This window comes from Macaca mulatta, chromosome 1, assembly GCF_049350105.2.
Source record: "Macaca mulatta isolate MMU2019108-1 chromosome 1, T2T-MMU8v2.0, whole genome shotgun sequence".
Classification (NCBI taxonomy): Eukaryota; Metazoa; Chordata; class Mammalia; order Primates; family Cercopithecidae; genus Macaca; species Macaca mulatta.
This window is the reverse complement of record NC_133406.1, coordinates 78,639,038-78,658,308: the sequence shown is the minus strand read 5'-3', so window position 1 is coordinate 78,658,308 and position 19,271 is coordinate 78,639,038. Positions and strand designations below refer to the sequence as shown.

General features: G+C 43.8%; 1 protein-coding gene and 1 pseudogene across 5 annotated transcripts in view; both read right to left on the bottom strand.

Moving 5' to 3' along the window:
• Positions 1 to 654: 654 nt before the first annotated feature.
• MTARC1 (mitochondrial amidoxime reducing component 1) overlaps positions 655 to 19,271 on the bottom strand; it is a 42,052-nt gene continuing 23,435 nt past the window's right edge. For 3 of the 5 annotated variants that reach the window (XR_013395117.1, XM_001102192.5, XM_001102284.4), the window contains one exon: positions 14,875 to 15,975. Coding sequence is in view for 4 of the 5 variants with exons in the window: in XM_001102192.5 (XP_001102192.3) it covers positions 15,849 to 15,975 (127 nt within the window). In the remaining variant the exon portion in view is untranslated. Of the gene's footprint in view, positions 845 to 14,874; positions 15,976 to 19,271 lie in introns of those variants that run through there. The other 2 variants (XM_015115809.3, XM_077937834.1) reach the window with 2 other exon arrangements.
• LOC114675248 (U6atac minor spliceosomal RNA) lies at positions 3,275 to 3,389 on the bottom strand (annotated as a pseudogene).

Here is a 19,271-nt window from a genome sequence, read left to right as displayed (position 1 = left end):
GGGCAGCTAAGCAGAAAAAAAAGTTTTCAACAAGGCTGTTTCTGGCCTGTTTTCCCTCTTAGTACTACATGGCAAGTCACATCTCCAAACTGAGGAGTGTGCCTGAAGAGTCAGGTCTGACAGAGAGAGGACTTATTGCCCTAGGTTTAAACAAGCAATCTCGACACAACTTCCAAAGGCACTGGCTGCTTGGAAGAAGTGAGTCCCTTGGGTCATTCCCTTCACTATTGTGGACTCATGGCTGAGCAGGACAGAAATGTTACACAGGTGGACTGAGAACAAAATGATTTCAGATATGGGAGCCCCAAAGTGGCATCCCAAGGACAGGTGCTCAGAATTACAGGACTTGGTTTTCTGTTGAGCTATTTCTGTCTTGGATAATTATAGCATGAGCTCTTGGCCAGTGGTGGGAATTAATCAATTTTAATTCTCCCATAAAGATTCTGTTAAGTAAAAGAAAACCATTCGCAAACTGGAGTTCTCTGAGATATCGGTAACAACTTACTTTGCACACACCTCATAGCACACTGGTTAATAGCCCCCACCAAATAACTAATATTTAGGCACTGTGCAAATGTATGCAAAGTGCTTTCACGTATTATGTTATTAAATCTTCACAACATCACAGTTAGGTATTAGCACCATCTTACCTATTTTGTGGATATCCAAACAGAGGTCTTCAAAAGTTAGAAAATCTGCACAGTCACAGAGCCAGTGGAGCCACAGCTGAGGCATGGACAGGCTCCTCTCCTACCACCTGCCAGGCCCCTCTTGCCCAGCTCATGAGGTCCAAAGTTTTCTCAACAAACTGCTTGATGTCGATGTTGGAACCCGGAGCATTGCCCTGCAGCAGAAAGGCAGGCCTGGACATTAGCATGTCAGCATGGGGCCAATCTGATAATTTCCAGTTGGGGTCTAAGAAAAAGAAAAGCTCTCCACATGCCAACAACATTGTTATTAAGCTCTCTTGACCCAGCTACCCAACAGTGACCCTAAACATTTGGTCTCTCCAGTGTGTGTATGGGGGTAGGGGGCAGCTGGGCATGAAGCCTTGTACACTTTGCACTTGGAGAGGTAGGGACAGGGGTCTAAATTAACGGAAACCTTGCCCAGGGGCTGGCTTTGGGAAGCATGCCCTGCAGCCATGTGGAAGTTCACTGCATTAAGGTGAATTACACCAGGAGGGGTGAGTACAGGACAAGGAAGTACAAGTCGGGCCTGCTTTTCAAAATCACCCTGCAGGCTGTTGTCCCCAGAAGAAGAGATCAACCTCAGGGGAGACCAGAGTCCTAGACACAAAACAAAAGAGTAATAAGGGAGGAAGCAAATGAAGTTGCTTATCTCATTTATTTATTTTTCTCTCCCATTTCCGCCTATGCTCCTCCAACTGAACTCCCCCTAGTCTCTGGTTTCCTGGCCGCTATCTGGCCAATAACCTCCACATTAGCATCCCCAGCCCCTCTGTGCCCCCTGTAATCTCTTCTCCAGGCCCTGCTGAGGACTGTATTTACCACCACACAGGATTTCCGTAGGTGATAACAGCAGGGCCTGGTTGGCTTTTCCCTCTGTTCAGAGCCAACCCTCGGCTTCTTGTGGTGTCGTCTTACAGCAAGGGAAGAATCTTAATTTCTCCCAAGAATGTGACTCTCTTTAAATGTCTTACCTACACCCAACAACTAAGCAAGCCTCTTGATGAGCAGCCCCTCACTCTCCTACTCTCAACACTGTGGATTGAGAATTTACATTTTTTTAAAAATGCAGGGCACGGTGGCTCATGCCTATAATCCCAGCACTTTGTGAAGCTGAGATTGGAGAATTGTTTGAGGCCACAAGTTTGAGACCAGCCTGGCCAACACAGGGAGACTCTATCTCCATAAAAAAATTTTAAAAATTAGCCAGGCATGGTGACACGCCCCACGTGCTACTTGGGAGGCTGAGGTGGGGGGATTGCTTAAGCCCAGGAGGTTGAGGCTGCAGTGAGCTTTGGTGACACCACTGCACTGCAGTATCCTGGGCAACAGAGCAGGACCCTGTCTCTAAAAAAAAAATAATAATGAAAGATAAATGTAAAACTCTGGTCTGTTCTGCTCCGTGTGTGTATGGTGCCCCACATGGAGAGCCAAGAGACATAAGAGGTGCTGAGGTGAATTTCCAAGGCGGGTCACTCACTTGCAAACCTCTAGTCTGAGGATCGGATTGTGGGACAGACCTCCAGAATCGACCCCTCCAGGACTCTAACAGGCATCGTCAATCCAGGTCCCCACAGGTAGGGGACCCCTGATGGCCATTCTCACAGAACGTGTCCGCACCCTACCACATTCGCTCACCCCAGGCTGCTAGCTTTTCACTCAAAAACGTATGTGCCTTACAGGGTGATGTGTTCTGTTTTTCAGCTTCCTACTAATGTGTAATGCACATTCAGACAAGTACACAAGTCGCAAGCTCAATACATTTCCACAAAGTGAACAAACTTGGGTCATCAGCACCAGATCAATAACAGAGTATTTCCCATGGCCAGAAGCCCTTGTCTGAACCCTGGCCCCATCACTGCCCACCCCCTTCCCACCCAGTGTAACCACTGTCCCGACTTTGAGCACCACACATCAGGCTTGCCTTCTGGGGATCACTTTTCAGAAACTGATTCCAGAGATGCACAGAAAAGACTTCACTTTTTCGTCATCAACAATGCCTGAGGTTGGGAAGGCTTATGGAGCCTGATCTGGGTGTTCTATATTACTTTTAACTGTCAAGATCCCTAACTCCTTAACACCACATAAACCAGAGGAATCATAGGGACAGGATTATCTCAGAGAGAAACACAGCGGTGGGCAGCTGGCCAAGTGTGGAGGAAAGTGAGATGAGATCAACAAGGTGAAGGCATTGTCTAGAGGCAGGAGTTGCAAGAGGTCGGGGCCCCCAGGGACAGACTGCAAAGAAGGCAGGAAACTTAAATATATGCTCATATTTTTACCAAAGGGAGAGAGAAAAGAATTCCAACCCCTTCCTGCAGTCTTCATCCCATCATTGTCTCTTTCCATTTCTTCCCCATTCTAGAGACACTAGTGTAAGCAAAGCCACACCCATTGCAAAATAGAAATATAATGTGGGACACATGTAATTTTTTATTGCAGTAAAAGATACATAACATAAAATTTACTATTAGTGGCATGTAGTGCATTCACAATATTGTGTAACTGACACCACTATCTAGTTCCAGAACGTTTTAATCATCACAAAGGAAACCCCGTACCAATTACACAATCATTTTCCATTCTCAAAACCATGGTTAGATGCCACAAAGAAGGTGGCAATGCCGAAGTTATATGAGTGTACAGGCCTCCTCCATGCTTGTCAAGGGGAATGCTAACCTTCTCTTCTTTATACAACACTCATATATGTAATTTAAAATTTTTTAGTAACCACATTAACAGGTGAAAAGAGACAGACGAAGTTAATTCTAATGCTTTCTTTAACCCAATATTATACAAGCTATTATCATTTCACATGTAATCATTATAAAAAAATTACTAAAATAGGTAACGTTTTCACTTGTACTGAGTCTTTGAAATCGGTGTGTATTTTCCACACACAGTGCATCTTAATTTGTACTGGCCATGTTCCAAACACTCAATGACCACACATGGTTAATGGCTACCACGTCAGACAGTGTAGCTCTAAACAATTCATAAGATGCTATCAACATCCTAAATCATCTAAAGATTCTAGGCTATGGTTTCAATACAAATTTTATCAATTTTAATTAATGACATTTTAAATGGAAAAATTAATATTAATTTTAACATAGGCTGGGCACAGTGGTTCAAACCTGTAATCCCACAGCATTTTGGGAGGCCGAGCCAGGTGGATCACTTGAGCACAGGAGTTCAAGAACAGCCTGGGCAACATAAAAAATCCTCATCTCCACAAAAAATATAAAATTTAGCCAGGCAGGGCTGGGTCCCAGCTACTCATGAGGCTGAGGTGGGAGGATGGCTTGAGTCCTGGAGGCGGAGGTTGCAGTGAGCTGATATTGCACCATGGCACTCCAGCCTGGGTGACAGAGTGAGATCCTGTCTCAGAAAAGAAATTTAATATAAATTTACTTTCTAATTATCAAAAATAAAATATTTGGAAGCTACAGAAAGAAAAAGTAGCTGTAAGTCCTAAAACAAGGGCTAATCACTTTTTAGCACCAGGTGTGTTAGGACTTCTTTGTGGTTCTTTGCTCATCATATAGCAAATAAAAACTAAATCCCAACACAGCCACTCACCCAGAGACAAACATGCAGACGTCCAAAGGGTCATGACTGTCAGCACACAAGGCCAGGCAGGGTGACATCTGAGGACAGTGGCAGGTTTGTCCCATGGCCTGACAACCCTCCTATTTCATCAGCAATTTTCTAGCAAACCAGGAGCTTGCACCGGCCAAATCTAGAAACCTGGACTCAGCCCAGCATCATGGGAAGCTGCCCTGGAAGTTTTAGGGGATGTAGTTGGTCCGTTCCACCAGGGCCTTGTGGAAGATGCATCTAGAATGGTCACACCTTTGCGCCTCTGCAACCATGTGCCTAAGTGTCCCAAATCCGCCACCACCAGAGCTCCCTCCCTTGTGCTGCCTGGTGCTTATCGGGGTGTCCATGAAAGCTCCCTTTATCAGGAAGTCTTTAAAAGAAGGGGAAATGTCCCTTTTATTGAGGACTCAGGTGGGAAGAGGAGTGAAGGCAGTGGATGAATTCACTGCCCTTTCAAAACTCCTTCCAACCTCCAGATCTTTCCAGCATCCTCTCTCACACACATTTGGACCTAAGCTTAAAAATATGACCTGGGTAATGAGGAGGTGAGTTAACTAGTTTGTATCTAACAGCCTTTCCAACCCAAACATTCCAGGGTGCTAGGATGCCATTCATTCCTCCACCTAACAGACATACACACATACACACAGAAATCCATACACTTTGCCTGAGTCTCCAGTTTTACCCCATAGAGAAGCACACAAAGGAATGAGAATACGTCTCCTCAGCCCTGCTAACTCACAGGAAACACACAGATGGCTAAAAAGAAGCACTGTTATTTAGCATCCATGCTCAGAAAGAAGGAAATCTAGCAGAAACCAGAGCTGATATCCAAGAATGCAAAAACATTTTTTGGGGGATGCTTCATGCCACAATGCCCCAAGTCGGAAAAAAAAACGCACCATTTCATATGTTTATAACAACATCTGATTTAATATTATACAGTTTTGCTTCATCACAAACCAGAACAAATACTGTCAGATTTATTACATCCTTCTATTCTGAGACTTAAGTAATCATAGTTAGTAATGGAGCCATTCCACAGCTTAAGGAAAAGCTTTACAATTCTTTGGGACCTAGGATTCCTGAGAGGCAGGTTATTTTCTAGAAGAATTTAAAGTTTTAAAGCTCTCAACGGAGCTTGAAATTCATCCTTTCCATTTCACATGAAAAGAGTTTCCTCTGAAGCTTGGCTGGGAGGGAGGAAAAGAGGAAAACGAGTTGGCACAGACTCCCACTGAGCTCTTAGAGAATGGGGCCATCATTCGTCAACATTCTCAGTCTTTACCTTGCCTTTCTTTAAAAAGAAAGAAAGAAGAGGAAAAGAGGAAGAGAGAAAGAAAGAAGAAAGAAAAGAAGGAAGGAAGGAAGGAGAATGAGAGAAAGAAAGAAAGAAAGAAAGAAAGAAAGAAAGAAAGAAAGAAAGAAAGAAAGAAAGAAAGAAAGAAAGAAAGAAAGAAAGAAAGAAAGATGGAAGGAAGGAAGGAAGTAGAAAAACAAAATACCATTGATACTCATGCTTTTAAAATTGTTAATGCTGTATTTGGGACCCCCTTATTTGTTGATTCACTAAAAGAAACTAATTGATTTTTATAAGGAGATTAAATTTTCTTACAAAAGATGCTTTCTCATTTACTCCCCCACACATGCATGCACACAAGGTCATTTGTTACATGATTTGTGCACAATTGTTAGGCCCCAAGCATTGCCTCTGCTTGATTGACAAATTCAGGATTTGTTAATGATGTGGTCATTGACTCTGTTGCATGGAGGCTCAGATTGTAGGTTTGGTGCCTTCAGAGATTTGTTCCCTTTCAGGCATACACCGTCCTCTGCTGTATCCAAAAGTGGGGCTGTGGTCCCCTGAGGGCTGGGAGCGGTATGTTTGGATCAGTGTGACCCTATCACCCAAAATGAGCACATCTATGCTTAGCCATGAAGTATTCTAATGGGTTCCATTTTTCTCAGAAAGCCAGAATTTGTTACTCCAGTATTCCTTTACATACCACTAAGAAGAATGTTAACATTAATGTGGGATGAGTAGGGGTGATGGAAACTTGGTCTACAGAAAATCAAGTAAAAGTTTAGAACAGCTTAGAGCCTTTATAAAAATGAAAATTTCTAGGTTCCATTGCAGAACTACTAAATCAGGATATCTGAGAATCTACCCATGGAAGATTCTACCCATGGTTCACAGGTGATTCAAATACACACACCAGTCTTAAAGGTCCTTTCAGTATTTGGGACCCCCTTATTTGTTTCAAATGACCCCCCTTGTTTCAAAACAAGATTGTAGGATCAAACTAGTTTCCAGATGAAGGTACTACCACTCTTTGAATTCATTCTTGCCAACTTATTTTGTAGCATTGCCAGAAGGCAAGAGCCTTGAGTTCTAATTCAAGCCCATCACCTGTAATGTGGACAAGTTACTTAACCTCCCCAAAGCTCAGTGACATGCGTTATGCATTCAGGAGAGTGATGATACGTAAGGAGCTTACAAAAGACTTTCACATCCATCCTATCTCACTGGGTCATCAGTAAGATCTAATCGTGTAGAGTGGATGAAGGTGCACTGCAGGTCATGGCACTTTACAAATGCAAGGTACATTTAGAATATGGTCCTATTGGGTTTTGTTTGTGGGTTTTAGTTTTATTTTGTTTTGTTTTGAGATCAAAATATCTGCTTTATTTCTGATAAAAATTCCATTGCTTTTGTATTCCTAAACTGCATCCTCCAGCCTACGTTTTATCAATAATACTGAATCCCAATACTGAATTTATCTCCCCAGCCTTAGGCAAAACTGGAGAACTACAGGCATCTCCCAACTAGGGAAGGGTCTTTTCTACCAAAATCACCACTTGAACTAAAGGGTCCAGGGTCCTAGAACCTTGAAGGCAGCAAGAGCCCAAGTAGGAAAGAGAAGGAGAAAGAGCAGAGCTCAAACTCCCTACTTCCAAATTTACCAATCAGATCTCCCCGAAACAAGAGAGTGTGAGGGGGCAGAGAGGGGCCAAGACTAAGGAATGTCTCTTCATTTGGACATATTAGGGATAAGTGTGATTATAACACATTTGTTATAGCTAAGTTATCTGTATCCCCAGATTCCTCAACTTTTTGTTCTTTGAGCCCATTGTGCTTACACATTTTGCCCAGTCATATATATATATAAAAAATAGGGATAGCATCTTCAGAGAGGGAATCAACTCCTACCCCCATCTCCAGTGTCACTTGCATGTAGATCTTTCTAGAAAGGTACTGTTTTTGCCCCATAAGGTTCTGAGATGGGCCAGTACAGTACATTATGTTCTTCAAGGCCTTTCTGTAGTCAAGATAAAAATTGTCGATCCTTTTCTATTTTCCCTCGCAAACTATGTCTAGACATCATACTGACCAACAGAACCTATCAGACTGTGCAGCAAAGTCAAGCTATATCACAAAGGTACCTCAACAATAAAATGACAATAAGATGCTCTAGATCTGAACATAAACCCCCTCAACACCAAATTACCAAGGAGTCTGTAGTACAAAATTAAATTCCAAGTTAAGAGCCAAAGAAGGCAAAATGAGAAATTAAAAATCTGAAGTTAAATTATCTCTCAAGTTCAAAAACATTACATTGCAATTTCTTATTCTTTTTGGTGTCAGCAAGAAGAGTTCTGAATGGGCTACGTGGGATTGGTGTTCTTTCAGCAGCAGTAGCCTAGTATGACTTTCCAGGAAGGGACTTTAGAGTTGGGATTAATGCAACTCCAAGTCTCTGAAGTGTTGCACTCTTTTAAATTATTTTTTAACTGTGGTAAAATATACATAACATAAAATGTACCACCATAACTTCTTTTTTTATTCTTTTCAAGAAAGGGCCTCACTCTACCACCCAGGCTGGAGTGCAGTGGTGTGATCATAGCTCACTGTAACCTGTGAACTCCTTGGCTCAAGCTATTCACACACCTCAGCCTTCCAAGTAGCTAGGGCTAAAGGCATGCACCACCATGCCTGGCTAATACTTTCATTTTTTGTAGACATAGGGTCTCCCTATGTTGCCCAGGCTGGTCTTGAACTCCTGACCTCAAGTGATCCTCTTGCCTTGGCCACCATAACCATTTTTTTTAAGTGTACAGCTCAGGAGTATTAAGCACATTCACTTTGTTTTGCAACCAATCTCTGGAACTCTTTTCATCTTGCAAAACTGACTCTCTATATCCATGAAACAACTACTCCTTATTCTCCACTCCCCCATCCACTGGCAACTAGCATTCTACTTTTTGTTTCTATTTTATATCTAGAACAGTGTGACTGCTCTAGGTACCTTATATTAGTGGAATCATATAGTATTTGTCTTTATATGACTAGCTTATTTCACTTAGCGTAATGTCCTCAGGGTTCATCCATGTTATAGCATGTGTCAGAATTTTGCTCCTTTTCAAGGCTGAATAATATTCCATTGTATGTATAGGCTACACTTTGTTTATCCATTCATCTGTCAGTGGACCTGGGCTGTTTCTATTTTTTTTTTTTTTTTTTTTTTTTGCTATTGTAAATAATGCTGCTATGAACATGGGTGCATGTACCTCACTTTTTAAACTGCTCAGGAAGTTCAAACAACACAGGAGATGATCACAGCACAAAATTAGAAAATAATCCAGTCCCCAGTCCCAGATAATTTATCCAGGCAAAACTCATTCCTAAAGCCCAATATTTGGTGGTGTCAAAAACGACAGCAGATTCAGAAGGAAAAATTGCTTTACGAGATTCTTCAAAGGGAAAAAGGGTAAATGGTTTTAATTGAAGTGCTTTTCATTCATTGCCAGGTGACCATAATCCTTGGAGAGGCTAATTATGGCACTATTTTTTTTGTTTTGTTTGTTTGTTTTTTACCATATCTGGGGGAAATGAACTCATTCCTGTAAACAGTCTGCTCTGACAGTAGCATTTGAGACATTGTTGCTTTAAATGCATTTTCATGGTTCAAAATAAAAGCACTATTAAAAAGTAGTTCTTCAATAAGGATTTATTTTCTCCCTAAGAAGCTTAAAATGTGGACACCACGAATAATGACCAAAGCTGCTGAGTATGGCATAACAAAGAGAAAACAAAGCACTCATCCTGTCCTCCAGATCATGCCCAGAACACTGTCTGCCGACATGTGGCTTGCCAACTGGAATGATGCAAATGTCAGACCCACATCTGTGGAAAGGGGGCTTGTCCCACAGGAAGCAAGCTATTGGGGAATGGGGAGAATGATATAATTAGAAATTTAAGACACAGTATAACTCAGAAAAATGTTGGCTGGGCAGCACATTGCTAAGACTTGAAATCTTTATTTTGTTCTCTTTTCAAAAGCCCTGTGAGCATAATGAGAAGAATATGGCTTTAAGAACTGAGATTCACCCCATCAGGCATTAATGGTGTCCAGAAACTATGTGAACAATCTTACTTGACATCCCCAAGACGTTTATATCTGTCCAGTGCAAAATCAGAGGGGGGAACATGTTAATTTTCTCAGCCTTTTGATAGCACATGTACAAGATCTCTTAGCCCCACAAAAAGCTCCAAATATATTCTCTAGGACTTCAACTGCCTTAAAATATAGACTTGCATTTATCTTGGCCACATTAACGAGATCTGTTTGACCAATACATTTATATTTATGATGACTAAGGGCAGATTATGGTTGTTAAAATTTGTCCTTGGGACATGAAAACACTCCTCTGTCATTAATACATTTTGTAATATAAACTATGATGTCAGGTCAACATAAAGGGTAAAAACGTTCCTAAAGTATGCACACATCATTTTTTAAAGCAATTGAGCCTAATGGAATAACAAAGGTCATCATAACAAACCATTACAGCCTTGGTCTTGGCAACTCTGGCCACAGAAGAACCTCCAAGAAACGATCATCATTTCTCCAATGTTATGGCATCCAGACGACAGGAATGGCTCGCAAATGAGTCATACGGGCTCAGATTCGCGGTAGCTATGTGAGCGCTGGACGATCAATTATTCATGTGTTTACAAAGAGCTTTCCTGGTTGATGTTAACCAGAGCTGCCTGCAACGAAGAGCTCTCCAGCTGTCCTCGGCCGTCCTGGGCCTCGGACTAACAAGCGGCTTTAATTGCTGGGCAGGTCATGTGGAAGGTACTCCTCCCCTAGACCCAGTAAATTCAATCTCTCTGAGACTTTATTAGGTGTAAAAATGTTAATCAGAAACAATTATGACAATAATACTTTATTTACAGTACTCCCAGTAAATTCTAAAGAGGGAGACAGAAGTTAGACTTAACTTAGTTCCCACAGGGATCCACCAGGATTGGAGACTGACCAATACCAGGTCAGGGATTGGTAGAAGGCATAACAAATGCCAGGGAAGGGGAGGGACTAGGGGTTGTGGGTTTCACAAGGAAGATAAGAGGAAGAGCAGTCTAGAATGCTCTCTGAAGGTAAAGGGGATGACTGAGGACCAGCAAGGGTGAATGCACTAGATTGGCCAACAAATAGTCAAATATGAGTGAACTTGACCTGCCCATCAAAACTGGCCTTGGAAGAGGCTGAATGGGAAGTCACTTCTCAGTCCTTTTTGTTACTTTACACAACCTACAGCCTGTCCAGGAAGAATAACAATATAATTAAGGCAATTCTTCTCTCTGAGCCAGGCTATAGTGCATGGGAGCAGGTGCCCCACCACCCAATTCCTCAGCTGTGTTTGGAGGGACAGCAGGGTTATCGTCAGAGCTGTGGCCCAAGCCTCTTCCTTTGAAGAGAGTGTGGTCAGAGCAGACTAAGGGATGCCTAAGGGACTTTTTTATTATCCCAATTCCAAGAACATTTGTGGTACTGAGCCAGATTCTTCCTCTTGTTTGAAATTGGGTAACCTTAGATATCATCATAATTCATTTATCCATTCAGAGAAAGTGGTTGAAGCAAACAATCTCTGTTCTTGCAGATAGCAAAGCACAGTAGTGCTTTGTGCAGACATAGGTAGAGTCAGGGCCATAGGACCCCTGAGGTAATTCTGCTTTATATGGTGGAAGGCAACACTAGTTGAGAGGAGTTGCAATAGAAAGGAAGAGCTAGGGCCAGGTGTGGTGGCTTACACCTGTAATCCCAGCACTTTGGGAGGCCGAGGCAGGCAGATCACGAGATCAAGAGATTGAGACCATCCTGAACAACATGGTGAAACTCTGTCTCTACTAAAAATACAAAAATTAGCTAGGTGTGGTGGTGTGCACCTGTAGTCCCAGTGAGAGGTGAAGCCAGCTGGACTTCCTGGGTCGAGTGGGGACTTGGAAAACTTTTCCGTCTAGCTAGAGGATTGTAAATGCACCAATCAGCACTCTGTAAAATGGAACAATCAGCACTCTGTAAAATGGGCCAATCAGCACTCTGTAAAATGCAGCAATCAGCAGGACAAATAAGGGAATAAAAGGTGGCCACCCCAGCCAGCAGTGGCAACCCATTTGGGTCCCCTTCCATGCTGTGGAAACTTTGTTCTTTCACTCTTCACAATAAATCTTGCTGCTGCTCATTTTGGGTCCATGGCACCTTTAAGAGTTGTAACACTCACTGCGAAGGTCCACAGCTTCATTCTTGAAATCAGCGAGACCAAGAACCCACCAGAAGGAACCAACTCTGGACACACCAGCTACTTGGGAGGCTGAGGCAGGAGAATTGCTTGAACCTGGGAAGCGGAGGCTGCAGTGAGCTGAGATCGCACCACTGCACTCCAGCCTGGCAACAGAGTGAGACACTGTTAAAAAAGAGAAGAGAAGAGAAGAGAAGAGAAGAGAAGAGAAGAGAAGAGAAGAGAAGAGAAGAGAAGAGAAGAGAAGAGAAGAGAAGAGAAGAGAAGAGAAGAGAAGAGAAGGAAAGGAAGGAAGGAAAGAAAGAAAGGAGAAGCTAGCAGAAGAGAAACAGGGCACCCCTCCCTGTGAATGAAGCATCCTGGAGCACTTTCGTCACGGGTATTGTTGTAATTTACATCACAGGTATTGCTGTAAGAGCAAGATTAGAGAGAGTCTGGGTTCCCTTCCTTCACCCTGATCCACCCTATCCATCCAAAAATGCACGTTTAGAAAATGAACCCAAAGAAAGAGAGTACTTCCCCCAAGGCCTACAACAGGAGAGCTGGTCTAAGACACTTCTCCACACCTCGTTAACCTATCAAGTCCCAGTTCCATCCTTTTACCCCAGCAAGAGGGACAAGGGAGAGGACAAGGGGCAGTGTCCCAAGAGAGAACTCCTTCACATGGCAGGAACTTTTAACTCCTTCAGTCTTCCCATGAGTGCACCCCTCCTGCTAATTGGGATTCCTTGGCTTGCTGGCATTCTGCCTAGAGATCAGAGGATCATTTCTCAAAAGACAGTCAAAACCAGACTTTTGGGAAGGGCAGCATTAAACACAGATGCCTTCACGAAGGTCTCTCCAGAGCCTTCTGCCTCTGAAGAGAAGGGAGGCACAAAGGACTTTCCAAACTTATTGACCCATGAAATTGTTTTTAGGAGCATCCCTAAAGGCAAACTTTCAGAATTCCATGGACCAATAAAACACTGGGAAATGAAGTGTTAGGGTGTGGTAGCAACACTCCGATTATACCCACAAACAAGGTCTGGTCTGAGAGCCACTCTGTCACTTTCAAGGAACTTTAATGTATCTGTTCTCCACCATCATGGGTTGGTTTAATTTGATACACTCTCAGAATGCTGGGAGCACTTGCCTGGAGTTTTAGCCTGCCATCACTGTTGGTGACAGCCTCACAAATGGTTTCCCAAAGTCTCATTTGGCTAATCTAATTTACCTAACCTCCCCCATGCACTCTTACCAAATTGGCAGACCTCCACAAGCTCATCTCTTCACCCTGCCCTGTTATCAGTAACGGGAGAAGGAGGGGATGAGTATTTCTCCCTGTAGGACAACTGCCTAAATTCCATAAGCCCCCCACCAATTTCTTTCTGCCTTCGTGTGTATCAGTTGCTGCTCTGGTCTTTTGGTTGCAAGTTTCTAACATTTTCTGCAGAAGAGTCACAAAAGCAAGCCTTTAGGTAGCCCCTCTCGAGCCTGGCCCACATTGTCCTTTTCAAGACCTCCAGCTCCGAATCTGTGATTCTCTATTGCGGCTGCAGCATAAGTTGCCACACAGAGAAGACGCCTACCGAGGGTGAATATTTTGGCCTGACCACAAACGTCTGTCATTCACTATTGTAAGATGTGAAAGTCTGGGATGGCCTACATTCCTGATCCTACATTTCAAGTGGAATAGTGTGCAAATGCTCAGTATCCAAAATAAATGGGACATCAGCTTTGTCTCTGGCATTAACCAACTCATTAAATATAAAATAAACACAAGTAAATGGCCTTTAAATCTCACTGACAGAAAGCTTGGCAACTACTCTGAGATTCTAGAGGTCACTGGAACTTCTCTCTTCAAACACGAATCTTCCTCACACTGTGAGGCACAGAAGGACAGGTCTGCCTCCTGTGGGTATGTGGGAGCTGCCCTGCAGAGCTAGCTACCCCAAGAGCCTGTCCATGGAGAATGATGGTTACTGCCTGAAGTATGGCCTTTGGCACTGATCAGCCGCGGAGAAATGGCTGTTAGTTCTTACAAGTGATTAGAAATTCAGGACTAAGGCTTTTACTTGCCACTAATTATAAATACCTAGGAAGAGCCACCAAACCTGACCTTGGGTTTCTGATTGCTCCCTACCTATTGGCTATTCCCAGAGAGCCAACATTCACATGGTTTCCTAAATCCTGTGTACACTCACTCTCCCACGGGTCCCCCGGTCCCATTAGTAATGCTACTTGCTGAACACTTCGCTTTGTCTCAATCTGTCTCAACATCAACTGGACTTGTTGGGGAAGGTGATGGCTCAGGTTCTCTGGATAAATGATGTAATTATTCACCTCATGCCAAGCATGCACAAAACAAATTGTAATAACTCTCCAACCAGAAAACAAGCACATGCACCTCTTTGCTCAGAACTTTACTTCAGAGCTCAGCTAGATTTCAGCAATTACTGACCTCTTTTATAAAATCAAAGTGAAAAATGCACTGCTTTTGGTAAAAAGCATGTTGACTTGATAGTCCTTCAAAGGTGGGTGCTTGCCTGGGAGGCTATGGGTGAGCAGCTCCATTATGCAGAAGACGCAGCTGTGGTCAGGCATCAGAATTATTGGCTTTGCCCATTCACCTCAGTCAGCTTTCTTTTTTTTTCCCCTTTTTCTTTCTTAGAGATAGGATCTCACTCTGTCACTCAGGCTGGAGTGTAGTGGTGCAATCATAGCTCACTGCAGCCTCAACCTCCCGCTCCTGGGCTCAACCAATCCTTCTGCCTCATCCTCCCAAGTAGCCATAGCCAGGACCGTAGGCATGCGCCACCACACCCAGTGCATTTTAAAATTTTTTTTGTAGAGACAAGATCCCATTATATTGTCTGGGCTGGTCTCAAACTCCTGGGCTCAAGCCATTCTCTCACCTTGGACTTCCAAAGTGCTGGGATTATAGGCATGAGTCCCTGTGCCCAGCCTCAGTAAGCTTTCACAGTCTAACTTTGTGCCAAGAAGTTAGTAAGATCTGAAACTAGTCAAAGTAGCTTCCATTTATTCACAGTTTTAAAAACATTTTTCAAGTTTAGTCAACTTCCCAATACAATCAAAGGACAAAATGGCAATAAAAAATATACTTCATCAGATCTTAGAGTTATGCAATCAGTTAAAAAAGTAGATATTGGGTTTTAAACAACTGACATACGCTTTCCTTTTCCCCCTTTAAAGGTTTTCAGTATCCATTTGAAATCACTGAATCACTTTTCTTCTCCTCCACAGACTTCAGAACTTTTTCACCCAGAACTGGAGAAGGAGCACTCAGTCATTAGCCGAGGGGAATGGCAAGGATCCAGGGGTCCTCCGTGACTACACAACCACCCTCCTGAGCACCTTTAGGAAATCCAATGCTGTCTGAGAAGCAGCGGGGCCAGATCCAGATCTATGGAAAATTAATATCTGAAGTGCTTCCTGAAGGTCACCTCAGTCTTCATGCCATTTCAAAAGCTAGCCCGGGGCTTCAGAAGAAAAGGCAAGTGACATTCCAGCCATATTTGGGGAGCTATTTAATTTTCATTGCATACCTCATGCACAGGGGTAATAACACATTCTAGGACATTCTTCTGGCCTACCCACTCTTCCTCTTTCTCTTCTTCTCTTTCCCTCATGAGTGGTAGTGACAGGATGGAAGTCTGCACTCTTGGTAGATAAATGGCAAAGCAGGAGAAAGAACTATTCCATAATCAGTTAAACAGGGAGTTTTCAGAATCCTGTCTTGTCACTTAAGTGTCTTACTGAAAGCCTACTAAGTTATCAAGACTATATTTCTTTGCTTTGTGCACTGGGACATTGAAGCATTGAGACACGAGAAGTCCAAAAGAGGAAAAATGTGAAAATCACAAATTTAAAGAAAATGTTGAGGTCTCAGTTCTGAAACACCATGCTTCAAGTGTTGTCATTTTTGAGAACATTTTTTAAAGGCATCTAATATTCCAGGACATACAGTTCCCATTACTGGCCCAGCAGGTACACAGGGTCTCCCACTTTGATGGTCCCTGGGTTTTCCAGCACAAAATACTGCCCAAAGAGTGGTGATTTTCCATATAACTTTCGTTCTGAAGGGTCACACTGGCGATAACTGCAATAGGAAAAGATCATGATGAGTCACAGCCAAGCGGACGCAAGAGCTCAACCAGAACGTGGCTTCCATCCCACACAGGGCCTCCACATGCACAGCTTGAGAGGGCACCATCCCGTCAAAGCTCAACAGAACAACGCCTCCTGGAATGGGGCAGTGAACAGCCTGCCCAGCAAACAACTACAGAAGCATAAGCAATGGCCACATCCCCACATCTTTTCTCTATACATTCATGTTCCCCCTTTCAGCATCAAGACATTAGATACTTGGCCGGGCGCAGTGGCTCATGCCTGTAATCCCAGCACTTTGGGAGGCTGAGGTGGGCAGATCACAAGGTCAGGAGATCCTGGCTAACACAGTGAAACCCCATCTCTACTAAAACTACAAAAAATTAGCGCGGTGTGGTGGCAGGCGCCTGTGATCCCAGCTACTCAGGAGGCTGAGGCAGGAGAATGCCATGAACCCAGGAGGTGGAGCTTGCAGTGAGCCGAGATTGTGCCACTGTGCTCCAACCTGGGCGACAGAGTGAAATTCCATCTCAAAAAACAAACAAAAAAAAATTAGATACTCAATGTGTCTAGACATACTTTATCATCATCTTTCTTTGCCCTAGGCGTCTTTTCTCCTGTCTCCTCCATGTCTGTCACCTGAACCACTATCCTAGTCATCAGTTGGGCTGGGAGCCCATCCTTTACACCACTGTCCTCCCTTCCCACAGCCTGTCCACAGCTGACCAGTTCCAAGGTTCTTCCTGTACAACATTATTTGACTTGGCTTGCTTTTCCTCATTCCTACCATCAAGATCTTGCTTCCAGCATGCTCAGATTATCGTAATAACTTCTTAACCAATCTTTCTTCCTCGTTCTCTACCTGTTTTCAATTCATTGTTGACACTGCACTATATCACTGTTGTAATTGTATTCTGGTCTTATCATTCCTAGGCTCGAAAACCTTCCATGGCTCCCCAATGCCTAAAGAATAACATTCCAACTATTCAGCCTGGTGTGTAGGGCTCTACCTGGCCCCAGCCTGCTTTTTCCAACCTGTTGCCATATGCTCCTTACTTGCACCTCTGCAGCTCTCTGCTGGATTTCACCTTGCTCTGCATTTTACTGACTCGGTGAGCCCTCTGTGATTCCTGTGGGATGCCCCTCCTCCAAGTCCCCATGCTTTACAATTATACCTGCCTCAAGGCCCAACTCAAACACCACATCTCCCGGGAAGGAAGCCCAGGTTCCCCCAGCCACGAGTAATTCCCCTCCTCAATTCTCTTTGCCCCTCCAACACTCACATGTCTTGTCCTGTAATGTCAGGGCACAAGTTTGACTCTACAAGGCAGAGTCCCTGGAGAACAGGAACTGTGATTAATGCCCTTGTACTGCTCATGCCCAATGCTGGGCCTCCTACGTCGCCTGTGACCCAGCATTGTTTGCTGGCTGGATTAGTATGCTCACGAGTAAAACCGTCTGTCAGAGACAGTATAAATATGAATATTTTTGTCCAGCAGCAAATGAAAGAAGCCACAGGGAGAGGGCACATGAGCAGATGTGTGGCACTCACATGGCAAGATTCCCCTACCTTCCCCACTGGGAAGAAGTTAACCTTCAGTTTTTTATTTAATCTAACCCTAATTTTACATCATTTTTATATTTAAAACATTTTTAGATAAATCATTCATTTTATTCTGCCTTGCTTAAAAAAAAGTGACTGCAACAACTTGGTTCTAATGTTGTTCTTCAAATCAGAAACGGCAAAGGAGAAAACAGAGAGTCAAATCTAGAACCTCCTTCTGGAGACCCACAGCTCCTTCCCCAGACTGTAAACATCCTGTGGGCAGCATTGCGTCCACTCTGTTCTCTGTTGCATTCTCATGGCCTGGAACAGTGCCTCATACATATGCTGTAACCACTCAAAAAAAAATGTTGGTTGAACAATGAATGAACAAATGAATGAATGAATGAAAATGACGAGCTGCTGATGCAGGCTTCCCTGCCTTGCCAAGAGAATTTCCTCTCTCTGTAATCAGGTTTCTGCAATGCCTTTGGACCTGACAAACCAGACATCTCTCCTAGCCTGGCTCTCCTCTGTCAGCATGCGACACCCACGACATTCTGGGATCTATGTGTCAGAGGGTGACCTCTTCAGGAACAGGCGACACATCAGCTGCTTGTATGGCTTGGGATTTCCGTGGCTGCCAAGCTCTGTAGTCTAGAGTCCAGGCTCTCATTATCTTGGGGAGAAATTGAGAGTTGGAGTTCTGTGCACCACACATGGATAGTCTATAAGGAACTTTACACATGTTATCTCTTTTAATCCTTACAAACTGCCTATGTGCGAATTTGTCTTTTCTCCATTTTACAGTTAAGTCTCAGGGGAGTAACAGACTTGCCTGAGATCACAGATCTAAGGGATCCAGCTGGGGCCAGAGCCCAGGCCTGGCTGACTTCAGAGTCTGGTGGACTCTTCCCACCCAGGATGTAACCCTGCCTGGTCATCAACATCCTCCTGAGTACAACCGCCGGCCTGAGAAGAACTGAGGGGCCTCACAATATAGTCATCTACACCAATTTCTAGCCACTTACAGTTTTCACCTATCCCTTCCTGCCAACCACACACATACACACTCACTCCCTCACCAGGTAATGAGGAGCAGAGGACCATAAAGAGCGGCTGCCCCTCCCGGCACAGCCTCCCTAAACTGCACAGGTCGGGGTGAGGGAGTTGCTTTGTCAAAGTGCAGGTGTGGTCACCGGCTCACAGGTGGCGGTCCACTCCACTGTCTAGGCGTAGAAGCGGGAAGAGCTATGGGAGTGGAGAAGGGGTTCTCGGCGGGCCGGCCTGCCAGGGCTTTCCTACAGCTGCCTGGTTTTGCTGCAGACTCTCACCGCCCCCTGCACCACCTCCTCTTGCTGCTGCTGCTGAAGCCCGCCTCCAGGCTGTGTGAAGACTCAACGAGGTCACTAGCGGCCCCTACTGGCACTAAGAGGTATTGCAAGCAGTCTATGGATTCGTGTGCACACCAAGTTCAACCGACTGAAAGAAAATAGTGTTGTTTCATACATGGGTCTTCTACGATTTTTTTAATATATGACTTTTCATATATGTATTCCTTTTGGTATTAATAAATTAAAACTCATTTAAAATCTTCCTTAGTGCACTTTCTCCTTAAATGAATACAAAATATGACTATTCTAATGAGCAGGAAGCCCAAGACACTTTATTTAGCTTAAACCGAGGTCTCCATTATTTACAAGGTGCAATGTAAATAGAAACAGTTTGTTACCTTTAAAGTGCTG